The 17,619-nt window shown below is 44.9% G+C and overlaps 1 protein-coding gene across 1 annotated transcript in view; it reads left to right on the forward strand.

The window, feature by feature from the left end:
• Positions 1 to 1,312: 1,312 nt before the first annotated feature.
• MASP1 (MBL associated serine protease 1) overlaps positions 1,313 to 17,619 on the forward strand; it is a gene marked incomplete at both ends in the record, with an annotated part of 97,639 nt that continues 81,332 nt past the window's right edge. Inside the window, 2 exons of the mRNA XM_084232702.1 lie at positions 1,313 to 1,383; positions 12,595 to 12,705. Of these exons, the coding sequence (XP_084088828.1) occupies positions 1,313 to 1,383; positions 12,595 to 12,705 (182 nt within the window). The remainder of the gene's footprint in view (positions 1,384 to 12,594; positions 12,706 to 17,619) is intronic.

The raw sequence follows: 17,619 nt of genomic DNA on the forward strand, positions 1-17,619 counted from the left end.
CCTCAAAGAACTCTCTATTTTTGCTATTACTTCACTGCCAAGGTTTTTCGATCTTTAAGAGAAATTAAGAGAATTAGATCCAAACCCAAAAGCTGGTCAAGTAAATGCTATTAAACAAGGATGGGTAGACCCCACACTGTCAGTTGTCATGATGATCAGTAAAGAATACTAGCTTATTTGTTTTTGTTTTGTTTTTTATGGAAGGGTTGCAAGGGGATTGACTTAATGTGATTTATGCTTTGAGGGCCACTTTAACTGTTAAACTAGTGTCTAGAGAGCAAGAGTAGAAGTAGGGAGACAGGTAGGAGGCAACTGCAGTAATGCTTGTGAGAGACACAGAGTGCAGGTCAGGGTGGTGGAGCGCAATGACCAGAAATGGTCAGAGTCTAGGTATCTCATGAAAACGGAGTTAAGAGTATTTCCTGACTTTTGCATGTGAGCAAAAGAGGCTTCAAAATGACAGTACAGTTTCAGAACTGGGCCCCTAGAGCCTTCAAAATACCTCACACAACCCACAGGACAGCTTGATATTCAGAAAATTGGGTGGTGGGGGTGGAACTAGAGGGGATGGTTTGATTAAATTATTTGCTTTGTACATGAACACTGCAAATATATGTTCTTTAAAGTCGAAACAAATGTCCTTCAAATTTCCCAGAAATAAGAGAGAAGGGTTTATCCTCAGAATCCCTAATTATTACTTTCTCCTTTCCCTGCTGGTCTATGCTATGCAGGAAAATCAGTTTCCTGAATAATTTTACACCGAACAGAATAACTCAAGTCTAATGCATTGCTCAGCAAAATGCAATTTTAGTGACATTCACACACCCCCACCCCAAGTGAACTCCGACCCTCAACATACAGGCTTCATCTAATAGCCTCAGAGTTGATTTAAAGCCCACCCATTAAGAGGGGTGGGTGTCCAAAGGCCTGAGAGGCATTCTGGGGAGAGGAGAGGTACTGCATGCCACATTTCTAGACACCTGAGGTGTGGCAGAGCTCACTTTCTGGCCCAGAGGGGCTCTTGGACTTCTGCTGCAACTTGGCATTAGCCTGCCTTCCCCAGAGGAGTTGTCCAGCCTGGAGGGAAGGTCAGGGTAGAGACAAAGAAGGGTTAAGAGTGGGAAAGGGTATTCAAAGTCTCCCAACTCCCACTACTAATATTATATTACTTTATATATGCAAACTATGGGTGTGGGAATCTCTGTCCCATGAAGCTGTAAGGTCAGAAGGAAACCTTGTCTGGTGGCTTTTAGAAATCAGTTTGCTGGGAGATTGCAAGCTCTGTGGAGAAGAGCACATTCGATATAAGAGCATGGCTACTGCCAGTACCCAGGACATCCAGAATAAGTTGAGTTACAGCCAGGAGAAAGCCAAGGGCTCTTTGTATGTGTGATCCCTAAGCCGGGGCCACTGGTCTTAAGGAAGTGTTGAGGCAACGCCCAAATGGATCTGTGTCACAATCAGCTTTCCAATGCTTCACTGCATTCTAAATTAAAGTGCCAACTAGATTGTTCTTTAATAATGTCACCTTTGTGACCCTTCTCATTTGCCTCCTTCAAGAAACAAAATAAATGGGATTAAACTGGGAATTCAATAGGGGAATGTCTGTAATCCTGGCAAGGTCTAAGGGGCCATATCCAGCAAGTGGGACTCATAGATCATGGTGTGGAATCATTAAAAGGTAGGGACAGCTGTCCCAGCATGCAGGGCTGATACCTCAGACCAAGAAATACAACAGAGCAACTGAAAACAGAGGAAGTCTGGACTGAGAAATGTGGGAAGAGACAGCTCTCTAGGGGTCTCCTGGAACTGGATAATCACACACCAGTCACTTTTGGCCTTTGGGGAGAGACACGTGAACTCTTGACATGCTCCTCAGTGAAAAGAGAGAGCTGTTGTTGCTTTGCTACTAGGAAACTTTGCACATGCTGGATTCTTCAGATTGTGAGGTGGGATTTAGTTACCCTAATCACCTAACAAACTTCCAATGCAGGGAAAAGCCTCAGACATGGAGTTTAGAGATGTTACCTCTGGTCTTGGGGCTGATTGGGGCTGCCACTGAGTCTTTGTGATATGGACAAGTCAGTTTCCTTCTCTGAGCCTCAGTTTCCTCATCTGTTAAAGAGGATCCTTATAACCTCTTCAGCAGTAACTGAACTCAGTACAGTAGCAATGTGATTACTTAGATTAGAAACTTGTTTGGAAAAATATTGCCTAGAACTCAGGAGATGAGTTACTATTGAATTACCCAGGAATTGCCATTACCATAGTCTAAGAAAGAAATGCTAATAGCATGAACATAATTGGGTCAGCTAAGTCCTTCTGAGTAACAAATCACCCTAAAACTTCCTACCTGTTATGTTTCATAAAGCCACAGTCACCTAGTTGTCTGGTTGATATGGGCCTACTCAGCCATCCCGACTGGGTGAGTTCATGTGTCTCTGGCAGGTCAGCTGGCAGATTGGCTGAGTTCTCCAGGTCCCACCACATCTTGGCAGACATGTAGCCTGAGCATGTTCTTGTGAGTGTGGCATAAGTCGTAGAGAAAGCAAGTACTTTTTTAAGCCCCCTGCATGCATTAATTCTGCTATGGTTCTATTTTCTTTTCTTTTTTTTTAAAGATGTATTTATTTATGCATACAAGAACTGGGATGCAGGCCAGAGGTGCAGGGGTGAGAGGATTCACCAGAGCCAGAGAGGGAAGCAGAACAGGCAGACTGACTGAAATACACTGCTGAAGGGAGCAGCAGGCGAGACAGGAGAGGTCTACTGTGCCATGTGGGTAGCTTCCTGGCTGGGGATCAAACCTGTGCTGCAGAGGCTGTGGGTTGCTTCATAGTGCGGTGCTTAACCCCTTGCACCACCAGGGAGGCCCTCCCCTCATTTTTAAACAAAGTAGTTTCCCAATGCCATACCAAGTCAATTGTCCTTAATAATAATAATAATAATAATAATAGAGGCAAAGATTCAGGACTGGAGGGTGGGCATGAAGGTGGGCACCCAGCACTAGGTAGGGTGAGGGCAATGAGATCAAACAAAGAAAACCTTCAGGAGATGTGAAACACCGTGTCCTGCTAACATTCTCAACAAAATCCTACTTTTCAGTCCAAATACCAAAAAAAGACTGTGTGCTTTGTTTGACTATGCAGAATCATGTCTGTCCATGACTGTACCTGTAGTCCTCAGGGGCAAGGAGAGGCACATAACAGGAGCTCAAAGTCAAATAAATGAAACAAGAAAGAAGAGTCATTATTCCCATTTCATTTTTAAGGCCCAGTTAATATATGGCAGAGCCAGAATCACATGGAGACTCCCAATCCCAAGGTCATTGCTAGTTACCTTGCCCTATGAAGCTTCCAGGCCACGAGCTTTGGGAAGGGAAGAACCCCAAAAGCACAAGTGTGTGGAGCAGCTGTAAAGAGCACAAAAAGCAGGCAGAATCCCTGGAGCTTTTCAACACAAAGATTTACAGGGAATACTCAAGATGTGTGTAAGTACCTGGCAAGAAGCTCCTTGTCCATGCAGTGTAACAAAGGCACTTTCCCAGCAGGCAAGCAGTGGCTTTTCATTGCCCCCTGCAGCACAGCTTCAGAATGCAGCCTCCCTAGACAGCAGAAGGGCTCACCGGAAAACACAGTCCCAAACACATCATGATGCATCTAACTAATCTTTACAAGGTCCTCTACAAAGATAATAGCCATCATGAGATTTAGAATTCATCATGCCCAGGACTTCTCTAGAGTTTAGTCTTACTACAAATGAGGAAGCCAATGTGCATAACTAGCCATTGAGAGGGACTGCATGACATTAGGATCTCAAGACTGAGAATTCTGAATTGTCCATAGCCTGGGTCCCAGACAGAGGGTCTGAGAGCTCCTGAAAAGCTTATATATCATGAGTACTCTAGAAGTGAGTTTCCACTGACATTCATCAAATTCTCACTGGAGTCTCTGATTCAAATCCAGCCACACAAGGATTTAGAATTACAGCTTCAGGCCCTCAAGTGCCTGGCTCTCCTCAAAACCCCAGGGGTAGGGCATTGGTGCTTTCTTATGATCAATGGCACCCGTCACAGAAGGTAGCCTCCGAAATGCATCAACAGGCATGCAGAGGGCTGCTTTACAATTTTGTATTTAAAGACGCCTAATGAACAGTTGTTGTTTTTTTAAAAGTGAGGTTTTTGGCTTTTTTTTTTTTAATGAGAGTTTTCACTCACGTGTCTGGATGTAGGTAGAGCCTTACATAGAGATTAGTCCTGGAGCTGGTGTCACCCACCCCTCCTAGTTTGCATGGACCACCCCCAGGCTGAGATTTCAGTAATGAAGGCACATGCCCAAGTTTGTGCTGAAAGAGATCTTCTACTGCCATCTGGTGGCGAAACGGTTCACCACGTGTACCAGGTTCATATTTCTGATCTTTTCAATAATTTCAAAACTCAGTTCAAACTCCCCCCTTCACTTGTATGAAAGTTGAGTCCCAGGGATTGTATAAGCGATGTGTCACATGGCTCACCCGTGCAGAGTCAAGACGGAAGGCTGGGCTCTTTCCCATTGCTGTTTGACCTTTCCTACCTCTTCATTCTTTACCTAAAATGAATGGGAAAGATCTGGGCTGAATCTCCTCTATGTTCTCACATTTCTCTGCATTTCTTTCTGCAACAGTATTCTTTAACCAGGTTATCTCTACCCACTCTCCTTCACTCAACAAGAGATCCTTGGGAGCAGAGGTTGTTCACACCTCCTTGGGGCTAAGCATGGCACACATAAGCAAGTAAGTGAAGCTATGCATCCCCCAGGGGAGAGTGTGGGCTGGGAGCACCCACTGCTTTGTCACATGACCACCATGCTCCTGCTCTGCAGTCTAAGGTGCCTCTGCAGAGAATAAGTGGTGGTCCCAGCACATGGAGGTCCAGTCATGTAGGAGTCCCAGGAAGATCAATCACTGATCATGATACTGTGTGGATGTTTTATACTGTCTCAGCTGATCTATAACCAATGCTATGGTTGTATTTACAGGGCAGGGTGAGGGCCACCCCAAAACCCCCAAGTCTGTTCACTCTAAATGGGTTCTACCATGTGCTGCATCAAAACAAAACATATAGATCTCTAATGGAAAGGAACTTTAATACAATTAGTGTGCAACAAAGAAAAGACAAAGAATATCATTTCTAAATCAAGCACCCGAAGTTACCCATCCCCTCATGGGTAAATGCCCAGGCAAAAAGGGTTGGCCAAAGCAGGGCCACTGAAGTCTGCTGCAAGTCTAAGGCACCTCCTGGTGGGGACCCATGGGAAAGGGGCCCAACATGTCTGGGATAGAAGGAACAAAAACAAAATCGAGATAAAAGTGCCATTGTTGACCTCCCCACCAGTCTCTCACCCATATCTATTTTAACCTGTCCAGGACCAAGAAGCAAGCACAGTCTCTTCACATGTCGCTCTGCTCCAGGTGCTTCCATCAGGTCTCCTACGCTTCCTTCCTTCTCAGTCTCCTCTGCAGCCTCCCCTCCTCCCTGCTCAGCTCCACCCTCCCTTGGGTGGGGCAGGGAACCTGGAACCTCCTCTTTCCGGGGGAGGGGGGAGTGGAGGTGGGACCACCCTGTTACAGTTGTACCAGTCCTTGCGGTTCTATAACGACAGTGAGAGGCCCTTCATCAATAACTATCAAGACACTTTAAGAGAAAGAAGGTGTAGTTACAGGACCTGTAAAATATACAGCACACCTAGGACCACACAGCAAAGAGAGAGACAGCTCTTCTTTTATTGGGATGCAGGAACCCAGGGTTTTAAGAGTTCCCACTGTTGGTGAATTTAAAAGGGTGGAAATTTATTTTTTTCAAGATTTATTTATTTATACAAGAACTGGGGTATAGTCAGAGGTGCAGGAGGGTGAGATAATTCACCAGAGACAGAGCGGGGAACAGAACAGGCAGACTGACCAAAATACACTGCTGAGGGGAGCAGCAGGCCAGGCAGGAGAGGTCTGCTCGCCATGTGGAAAAATCTCCCTGACTGGCTGGGACTCGAACCCGCGCTGCAGAGGCTACGGACAGCTTCACGGGCACTCAACCTGCTGCACCACCAGAGATGTTCCTAGAGTGGAAATTCAAAGCAGGAGAAGAGCTAAAACAAGTAGCCCAGAAGGTCAGTTACTGAAATCAAACAAGTTTCCTAAAACAAAGGAGACTGGGGGTGGGAGAGTGGGGATGTGACCTGATTCTTTGTCTAGTCCTGGGAGTGGCCTCTTTGAAGTGGGTGCCTCAGCAATCAAAGCTTAATTCAGGCAATTGCATTACAAAAACAATGGTGGGGGGCAGGGAGTCAGAAAGTCTTAACACTTGGGGCACTTGAGAGCAAGAGTAGAACCAAATGAAACTGTGAAGCTCAAGGCAGTTTTGGAGTAGAATGTTTTAAGGTGGTTTTTGAGACTCCAAGATGAATTCAGGGGAAACTTGATGGAGGACATCTGAACAACAGAAACAGCCAGACCCAGAGCAAGGAGGTATATTAAGGGTTAACCAGGAATGCAGGGTACCTTTGAAAGGAGAGAGGGAAAACCCTGCCCAGAGCTGCACAAGGACCAAATCACAAAAGGCCTACAGTGCCTCCCTTGCTAGGGTTGAGAGCCCTGTGAAGAGCCCTGTGAAGGATTTTAAGGAAGAAAATAATGGATGGGGTCTGGGCAGTGGGGACCATGAATTGAGAAATATGAGAATGAGGAGTGTGGTCCAGGGAAGGTCCGTAAAGCCATTGTTTTCAAACTTTTATGTGCTTTAAAATTTTCAGGGCAAATAGTTTATAATGCAGACTCCCAGGTTCCCTTCCAGAAATGTTGAGCCAATATTTCTGTACTAGTGCCCCAAGAATTCATACTTTCAGCCAGAAGAAACTCTTCAGGTGTTTCTGATACAAATGGCTCCAGGTCATACTTAAGAAAATGTCAAAGAAGCCACCCTGTTCCCTCCCTGCCCCCCCCCCCCACTAATGAGGGGTGGAGCAGAGGGGCCCATTGAAGTATATATAACATGGATAACAGCAGAAAGACTTATGGAGAAGGGCCCCCCTGCTTCTTGACTTTGGACTTGCACCAAGAACTTGAGGGACTTGGAGGAGACACACACAGAAGAGACAGGTAGAGACATTTGGAGGGGAAACATGGGGAGGAGACACGAGGGGATGCTGACTAGGGCAGCTGTCAGGTTATCTTGATTTATAATTTGATCTTGTTCCTTCTGTTAGGGGGAAAAGGATGTCCTAAAGCTAATTCCATATAGGCTTTGTGGACTCCACCCCCACCCCAGGCCAAAGCCAAAGACACTGGGAACTCCAAATCCCATCACCACCAAAGGGAAGGTGGCTGGGACCTGAGGGTGGGGTTAAGCACCAGGTTGGTATAAAGCCAGACACGTGGGCTTTGGAGGGGTCCCCCATTTTGGATCTCCGCCAGCTCGCAGCGGCCGGCCAGCTCTGAGAGTGCTTTTTGGGTTTCCAGGTTGGTGGATCGGGTAGGACGCATTAAAGACTTTATTTCCCTATTTTCTCCCTGAGTTGTACATTTTCCTTATTTCCTTTTCCCTTGTAAATAAACCTTTTATTAACCTTTTGTGGGTGCCTGTAGTGGAGTATTCATAAGTCCCTTTAAAGTGCGCGGGTGAGGACCCACAGCCAGGCAACCCGTTCAATATCGGGGCTGCTCTTTCGGCCCAGACTTGCCTGCCACTTTTTGTAATAATGTGGCCCCCAGGAGGCACCTGGAGCAGAGAGACACGTGAACCTCCCCTTTTTCTGGGGACCACCTTGTTACATTTTCACCCTTTTCCCTTGGTTCCTCCCAGAGGGTGCCTGAGACTTGTGGCAAGTTGTTGACCCTGCTCCGGGCCAACCTGTTTAGCTAGACATTTCCTCATGACAGTACGGGTAACTCCAGGTGTTTTGTCTGGAATATTCTTTCTTCTCGTTCTGTGCACTGACTCCGTTAAAGTTCTATTGAGAGGAACTGAGACCGGGAGAACTTGGGGAACAGGAAAAGCTGAGACACGGGACAGTGGTTTTAAACAATATAGGAACAGGAGAAACAAAATTGCTCCCAGGAAAATAGAAGCGTTTTGCTGAAATGTTGCTCAGCTGGCCCCCACCTAGAGTAAGATCTGGTTACAGGATAATTAGGGAACAGAAAACAACCACCATGAAACTTCCCCACCACCTAGTGCCTAATCAATAGTCTGGCACATTGGTCAACAGGAAGTCTGACAAGATATAGTCACAGACAGGAATGTGTAAACGGGCATCCTCCCTTGGACCCCTCCTGCTGTCAGGAATTCTTTCCTCTTGCTTCAATAAACCCACACTTGCTTGCTCGCACATTTGGTGTGGCGGCTGTTACTCCTCAACTGACATGCACACCCAGACCCACAAGCACCCACTCTCCTAACACTTTCACATTGAAAAGCCTCCTTTGTCTTTGGGCCCACTGATGGCTGGATCTCTTTAGAGAGTGCAAGCCTGGGCGTCTGGGGTACATCTTGTGAAAACACTAATAGAACTGAGGGGGAAAAGGATGTCCTAAAGCTAATTCCATACAGGCTTTGTGGACTCCTCCCCCACCCCAGGCCAAAACCAAAGACACTGGGAACTCCAAATCCCATCACCACCAAAGGGAAGGTGGCTGGGACCTGAGGGTGGGGTTAAGCAGCCAGGTTGGTATAAAAGCCAGACACGTGGGCTTTGGAGGGGTCCCCCATTTTGGCTCTCCGCCAACTCGCAGCTTCCAGCTCTGAGAGTGCTTTTTGGGTTTCCAGGTCGACGGATCGGGTAGGACGCATTAAAGACTTTATTTCCCTATTTTTTCTCTGAGTTGTACATTTCCTCATTTCCCTTTCCCTTGTAAATAAACCTTTTATTAACCTTGTGTGTGTGCCTGTAGTGGAGTATTCATAGGTCCCTTTTAAGCGCATGAGTGAGGACCCACAGCCAGGAACCCGTTCAATATCGGGGCTGCCCTATAACAGCACCACTGGTGGAGAGGACCTAGGGCCGAAGCCAGCAGTAGGAATGGGAAGTGAAAGAGGTGCCTCCTCACGGTGGTAAATGAGGAGAAACAGCCCGAGGGGAGGGAAGGGAAAAAGAAACAGGCCGTGCCTGCCCCCCAAACAAAGGGAGATTGTTTTAAGGAGAGAATGGTTCCAAAAAACAAACTTAACATGAAGGTTAAATTAGGTAGGAACAAAAAGTGGGTTGATTGGACTTGCACAACTACATGCTCTGACGACTCCACCCAGCAGTGGTTTATTGGAAGAGGGGGGTGAAAGCCAGACACAGGGTAAGAAGGAACTGGAGAAGAGAAATACTGACATTTAGGAGATAGCATGCCTCCAGAAGCTTGAATGGGAAGGAAAATGAGAACGGAGCTGAGGCTGGATAGGAAGGGAATGATTGTGCTGAGGGGTGATTTTTTGTATTTTTAGATGGGAGTCTCAACTGCATTTCTGGCTGTGGGACATGGTGGATGGAGATCACAGCAGGGGATCCAAGAGAGAAGGGTGGCTGGGGAAGGGAGGCTCTCCAGAAACAAGCAGGAGTTGGGGAGAGGTCTCGAATCTTATGGCAGGGGGGGGGGGTCTCTCCTTTCCAGAACCAAGTGGGGAGAGGAAAGGCAAAGTGTGAATGAAAATGAATTTTCAGATTGATGAATTTGGGGACAATGTCATAACTACACAAGTTAATTGGTCAAAATTTGTGTTACTATAAATACAGATAGTGAATTCATTGGATAACTGAATGAAAAGTCAAAAAGATATTTAAGGTCTAGAATGAAGAGCTAAAAACTAGACTTAATAGTGCAAATGTAAATTCTACACTTGGTTTAAAAATTAGCTTCCTCAAGGCACACAGACCTCTCCTGCCCCCTGCTGCTCCCCTCAGCAGTGTACTTCGGTCCTTCTGCCTGCTCTGCTCCCCGCTCTGGCTCTGGTGAATCCTCTCACCCTCCTGCGCTTCTGACTGTACCCAGTGCTTGTATAAATAAATAAATAAGTCTTTAAAAAAAAACATAAAAAATTTTTTTTAAAAATTAGCTTCCTCAAATACATTAGGGCAACTTGACACAAGAGCAGTCAGCAATGTAGAACATTAACTGATGATATTCTCCACGTGACTGAGAAGGAAGATGGCTCTTCTAAAAGCTAAGAATTTGAGGTCAAGATGGAATCCCAAGGGTTTGTTAAATTCTAGCTTAGCAACTGTTACTCCCCACACCCACCTCTCCATCCTTATTCCCCTCCACTTTCCCCCACCCCCCTTCCTCACCACACACACCCTATTCTAAAGATTAGAGGGCAAGGAAGAGTGGAGCAGTGTAACATTTGAGACAACTAGTCTGTACCTGACCTAAATTTTTTTTTAGTCACTTATTTGTAAACCTTGATATATTCCATATAATTGGAAACAAGTTCCTTGCGATCTATCTCAAAAATGATTGCACTCATTTCACTAAATACAGCTCACAAATCTCCCTGACAACTGGGAAGCTTTGCAAAATTCAACAGACCTACCAGCCCCCCACTCCTCACAGATGTGGCCTGTGGAGGTCTGGGTGGAAGATGCTCACTGAATCATCCTGGTGATTAGTTAGGTTTGGAAGCTATAGAATTGATTAGGAAATCTTCAGAGGCATCTGGTTCCCATTCTGAGCTACTACAAAGAGACAGAACATCTTTCCTGGTATTTCACAAGCATTCAGGACTATCTGATTGTTCCTTTAGTGAATATGACAAACTTACATGTTTGAAACTGTGGCTAATTATGGTCTACTAATGGCATTTATTGATGTGGCATATAAAAATATAGGAAGTCTTGCTTAGGCCTATAAACTTTTCTTAGAAAAGTTTAGCTTTCAATATAAACTTAATCTTATACCCCTAACTACTCTTTTCTGTTTTTGCGATGACTAGTCATTATGAGCAATATATCTATGCATAATGATGCTGTGAATGCTATGAAGCAAGACTAATAAAGTAGTAAGAGGTGGTTTAGAGCCAATTCATCATGCCCAAAGAACTCAACACAAATGAACAAATCATTCATCATCTTTATGCTATAGGTTTCACTTTATTAGTTGTTATGTTTCTTGGAACTGTAATTTACATACCATAAAATAATCCTTTTTAAGTATACATTTTGATGACTTTCAGCAAATTTATATAGCTGTGCCTGCGTAACCATCATTTTAGAACTCATCCATCACCCCATAAAGTCCTTTCACACCTGCTAGAAACTCCACAGCCACAATAAACCTCTGATCTGCTTGCTGTCTCTATCATTCAGCCTTTGTCAGAAATTTTATATATTTATGACCAAAGTATTTAGTCTTTTGTGCTGGTCTTCTTTCACTTAGTATAACATTTGTGAGGACCATCTCTGATATATGTGAAAGTAGTTTACTTCTTCTTGGGTTTTGCCTGTGATCCTTTTTTTTCTTATAACACATTTTATCATAAGAAAGTTGGTACCTTCTCTACCCCATTTTTAAAGTAATGTCTGCATGTCATTTCAAGTAGGATCTAAGTTTACATGCTTATATATGTATGTACTTATTTTTGCACACGTAGACCCCTTGTGCCTCCACTATTTAAAAAGATTGCCCTTTTCCATTCAATTGCTTTGGCTTCCACATTTGTTAGAAATCAATGGATACACATGTGTAGGTTTATTTCTGGACTCCCTCTTTTTTTTTTAAGATTTTTTTTATTTATTTATGCATACAAGAGCTGGGGTACAGGCCAGAGATGCAGAGGGTGAGAGGACTCACCAGAGACAGAGTGGGAAACAGAACAGGCAGACTGACTGAAATACACTGCTGAGAGGAGCAGTGGGTGAGACAGGAGAGGTCTGCTGCACCATGTGGGTTGTTCCCTGGCCGGCCGGGGATCGAACTTGTACTGCAGAGGTTGCTATTGCTTTATAGTGCAGTGCTTAACCCCTTGCGCCACCAGGGAGGCCCTGGACTGCCTCTTTTATTTCATTGACCTGCATATCTGTTCCTGTAGGAAGGTATGTGTTGACTTGTGAAAACTTTGTTTCAGTTTTATGTATTAGAATCTGTGTGAAGTGTATTTCTTACTGAGAATGGTGTACAAATATTTTCTTGAAAAATATTTATCTAGATTGTGTCAGATAATATTCACGAGATTAAAAAAAAAAAAAGGAGTCCTAGAATAGGCTACTGGGACCCACATAATCACAGAACAGAGCAACAGAGCACAATCTCTCATTCTGCAGAAGGGGAAACGAAAGCCTGGGGGAAGGAGTCACTTATCCAAGGTGACAGCAGAACACAAAAGCCCAGGTGCCCTTCCTGGAAGCCTCCATCTTTCTGCTGCACCAGCTGTCCCTCTCTGCTCCTTGGCAGCCTCCCTCATCCACTGAGGTCCCGCTGACAGCAGCTGGCGGAGCCCACGTGGGTGCATGGCTGGGCAGGAGGCCCAGGGGCAGTCGCCCTCCTCCCTTTGAGTTTCAAACAGTGTCCCCAGACGGGCACTGCCCCAGTGGGTCTGGGTCCAGATTGCTGTTTCCTGTGCTCCTGTCCCTCCCTCTTCAGGCACGGTGGACTTGGCTCTTCTTCAGGACTCTTCTCAGAAGGGAAAAAAGAAATCAGCACCATCGACGTCAAATGTCTCTTACACAACGGCGGCATCTTGCCGAGAACCGTGTAAATAACCCAGGGACATATGGATTGAATTTCCCTCAACTTATCCAGGAATGTAATAAGTCAGGGCCATGGAAGAAGGCTGCCACTCGGCCATGGCACTTGTGGGATACTTGAAAGAGTCATCTTCCCCTACCTCAGGGACATCTTTCCCTGTAGATCTCCCAAACCTCCCAAGTCCCAAGAGTCCCTAGCCTCAGCAAGGCACAGGCGCTGGCTTGGCACCATTCCTGACAGACTGAGCTCAGCCACGATGGCAGAGTCCCAGGCAGCTCCCCGCTGCCTTCCTCCAGAGGAAAAGTGCACTTCCAACCTCTCAGACTGGCCAGACTGTCTGCCCCTTCATTCACTCACTCATCTGCTCACCCAGCATTTAGTGGCCATTGTCTTGGGAGTGGGAATACAGCAGTGAACAAGAAGTAAAATCCTGCCCTCATGTCCTAGTGAAAGACCTTTCTAGCACTCCAAGTCATCACCCTTTTGAATAAGTGTGAGTACGCAGCACTGGCAGTGTTCAAGCAGAGCCTGAGAAAAGACTCAAATATCAGATGAACAACTGGGCAGACAACCTTCAAGATATGCCTCCCTTGTGAGCATTTCTGCAGCTTTAAGTTCCTGGGGCCCTGAGCTTATTCCCTTCCAGCCTCCTGCCTGTGCAGATTTCTTTGACTAACTGAGGAGACCAGCCCCATACGTGGTTGTTGGAAGGCATGGTGGCCCCTGGAGAAGCAACAGTGGTGAAGGATAGAAGTGCCCTTTTTTTCAATTGAGAAAGCCCTTGTCATTTTTAATTCTTCCTTATTTCTGTCTTCTCTGTCCCTTCAGAAGAGATCAGAGAACTTTTTTCTTGAATGAGGATCAATCCGAAAAATAAAACAAAAACACACAAACATAGAAGTTGTGCATAAAATGTTCCTACTGGGGGAAATTGCCCAAAGGGGACCCTATGTTATTTCTTTTAAATGAATAAAAAATCTATAATGACCTCAAAATAAAAAATTTAAGCCCCCTAAAGATTCCTGACATACTATGCACACATAAGACATTGCCCTTAGAGAAAGCAGAGTGAGAAAGGTAAGGAGGGTCTATACTGTCTTCCCAACTTACCTGTGAATATCCAATTATTTTAAAATAAAAAGTTCAAAAACAATTTTTAAAAACACAAGAGGGCCTCCCTGGTGGCCTAGAGATTAAATCTCAGAGCTTTCACCACTGCTACCTGAGTCTGATCCCAGCCAGGGAGCTACCCACATGGAGCAGCAGACCTCTGTTGCCTCGCCCACTGCTCCCCTCAGCAGTGTATTTCAGTAGATCTGCCTGTTCTGTTCCCCACTCTGTCTCTGGTGAATCTTCTCACCCTCCACACCTCTGGCCTGTACCCCAGCTCTTGTACACATAAATAAATAAATCTTTAAAAATAAACAAACAAAAAAAGAAACCTTAAAAAAAAAAAGAAAAAAACACTTGAGCAGTTCTCACTGAGCTTGTCAAGAAGTAAGTTGAATCCTCAGGTCATCAATTCCCTTTCCCTTGTTTGCTTAAGACAGTGGTGTTCACACATATATCCTAACCACTTGGAGAACTTGTTAAAAACACAGATTGTAGGAGCCACATCCCCAGAGTTCTTCAGTAGGCCTGACACAGGACTTGAAAGAATGTGCATCTCTAGCAAGTTCTCAGGTGGTGCTGGCCCTGCTACTAACATGCATTCTTTGCAAACCCAACTATGAGTCGCAGGTTTACAAAGAAACATACCAGGGAGCTGGACCCTAAGGACTAGAGCCTGGGGAGAGAGACAGGAGGGGGTTTGGGAGATCAGAGCAGGACGCCTGAGAGGAGGGGCTTGGGAGAAAAGATCAGAAGGAGTTTTTCCAATTTTTCCACTTTTTCACTCCTTTCGTATCCCCAGTGAAGCACTTGCTCCTTCCCACCTCCTGTCACCCCAACCCCCCATTTTCAGTGCCAGGTGAGGTCAGTGCTCAGACTGAAGTGCCCACTGCACTGGAGGGCAGAATCGGGGAGGGAAGGAGGAAAATCTCCAAAGCCCAGGAAGCGCAAGTTGGGAGGGAAGTGGAAATTGAGTCAATTCCAGACTGGTTTGCTAGGGACATGTTGCTGGGTGGTTTGGGGGATCTGCGTAAGTAGGAGGTTGCCTGTGGCTGTGTTTGTCAACACCCATGTGCTCAATGGAAAGTGAGGTGGAGGATGAAGGCTGAGAAGAATAGCTAGCTTTTATTAAGTTTTTTAAGTTAAGTGCCCAGCCCTGAACCAAGCACTGCACACATTTTATCTCTATGAGGCAGGCATGACACCCATTTGTTCATGGAGTAACATTTCCCAAGTTACCCAGGAACCCACACCAGTAGAGGTCAGACTGCAGACCCTGCTCTCTCCATTGAAGGGAGGTGCTCTCTCCCACCTCCCAGCTCTCTCACCTTGGACAAGCTGTGTGACTTTGACCAAATCAAAGTTTCTGAGCCACACATTCTCTGTGACTAAAAACAAGTTGATGGCAACTACTCCCCAAAGGATTTTAAGGCACAGATAAAACAGTCAGGTGAGTCTGCTAAGTGAAATGCAGGTGATTTCTCTCAGCCCCATCTAAAGCTTAATAGTAATGACCCTGACTTCTGACCTTCACAAGGGAAGCCCCTTTGACCTTACCTCCGATTCTGGGCACCACTGGGTTAACATCTTCATCCTGTTTTAAATGAAGCCATAACTCACCAGTGTAACTAATGTTTTATTAGTATTAATTCCAAAACTATTACACCATGGAGCCAGTTTTAAAAGAATTGAAGACCAAAACAAACCCAGTAATAATGCCTGCTTTATAAATAATTTCTGTTTCAAATTCTAACTTAGAACAAAAAGCTTTTTTGGTACATTTCCTTTTACAGGGTATGATATAAAATGTTTTCATTGTATCTCTGTTTAGAATCCCAAAATTTTCAGAAAAATTCCATCATCACCACCACCACTAATAATTCTCTCCATTTTTACAGCTTCACTTGGTGTGTTGATCAGAGATGTGGATTACTGATGAGGAAACACACCCTGGTAAGTTACATGGATGCTCAAGTTCTTTGAGCTGTGTCCACCCATTCAGGTGGCAGGGGTGCAGACCCAGTGCTCTTTGTTTTAGACCATGTTACCAGCACAGACCATTTGCAAAAAGAGGGTGCCACCCTACCCAAAATCAACCACCCTACCCAAAACCCACTATATCCGCTATCTTCTTGTCAGTGTGTATTCACCATACCAAGGAAAATGCATCCTTAGAACCAAGACTGCCTCAGAGTTGAAAGGAACTGAGGAGATGGTCTAAGGATTAGTATGAGGCACAGGCATTTTCAGAAGAACCCAAGATCACAGGGCCTGAGAGGCTGGGAGCCTCCCCCACTTCTCTCAGTACAGAGATCTGAGCGGGGAGCAATTATCCAGGCAGCCCCAAAACTGCTGCTAGGAGAGGGTGCTGAACAAAAATGCATACAGTCTTCTCCACCAAACTCTGACTTTTCAGGGTGCAGCTGTTAAACACTTGAGGGATTTCTGGAACATCAGAATGTGAGAAAATGTAATATAAACTTTATCATATGTCACTGAATTAATAGTTCCTTCATAGAATCAGCGAAACGGAGTCTAAATAATATATTCATTTTTCAAATGGAGATACTGAAGTTCAAAGAACAAATATTACTTGTTCAAAGCTACATATTTTTCAGTATGATAAAGATAGTAACAACTACTAAATTTAAGAACTAGACTATGCACCAGGCACAATGCTGAGATTTTTAGGTAACATGCCCAAATAATGCTCAAAGGAATAAAGGAAGAAGGGATGCAAGTCTTCCTCAAGGTCAAACATGCAGGAAATGGCAGGAAACAGCCAGAACTGTCAAGTTTCAAACAAGCCTCCAACTCCATGCATCGCTGCCTCTCAATATGTGTTTGGGAAAGATCACTGGTGGGCAATGAGGGCGGGGAAGGCAGGGGAGTGACATGTATTAAAATTTAAGGTCAGTTCAAAGATGCTTGTAAAGTTCCAGATGACACAATAAGAGCTTGAGTTAGGACAGTAGCAGGAGGATAATGGAGGTATTTCAGCATTTGTGGAGGTATTTCAGCATTTGTCTGTCTCCTGCTGAGACCTGGCACACATGTCAACATGAAAATAAATGCCACCACCCCAGGGAAGCCCTGTAATATTTATTCTACAGAAGAAGCTATCAGCTGTGAACAGGATGGTCAGGGATATTCCCGACCTTACTCAGAACATCATGAAATGGACTTGGGGTACATTTCAGGGACAGCTTTGAGCCTGGACACCATGGAACACTCTAATAAAAATGGTTCACTTTTTTAAAAAGTCTCAAACCGATGAGGATGAAAATAACAAACCCTTTACAGACATGCTCTTGGACTCCTTCATCTGAGTCAATAAGGTCTTTTTGAAATGTCCAGTGCCAGGTTATTTCTAATATTCATTCTGACAGTCTCTTTTTTAATTAAACTGGTGTTTTTGGAGGATGAAGACCTGGAAGAGCACCGTGCAAGTCATCGCTGGGATCCACGACTGAAACTATTATAGGTGCGTTCCTCATACAGGTACGTTCCAGAACAGTTGACAGTATAAACTACAGGTATAAATACATGACTGTTACACAGATGGACCGAGCTCGATGCCCTGCAGAGGGAACGCACACTGGCTCTGAGACATGAAAAAAGACACAAGGGTAACGGCATTAATGAGGCTGTCCTAGCAGTAGAAAAAAGATAATCAGGTTGCTGCAGATGACTGTTAGGGAAGCAACCACGAGAGTCATTAATAGGACTCAGACACTGGTATATGATGTGACAGTGGTGTTGATGATTACATCTTCATAGTAAAATCCTGTACGGAAAGGTAAACCTTTC

The sequence above is a fragment of the Talpa europaea genome, assembly GCF_964194135.1.
Source record: "Talpa europaea genome assembly, chromosome: 4".
NCBI classification, from domain to species: domain Eukaryota; kingdom Metazoa; phylum Chordata; class Mammalia; order Eulipotyphla; family Talpidae; genus Talpa; species Talpa europaea.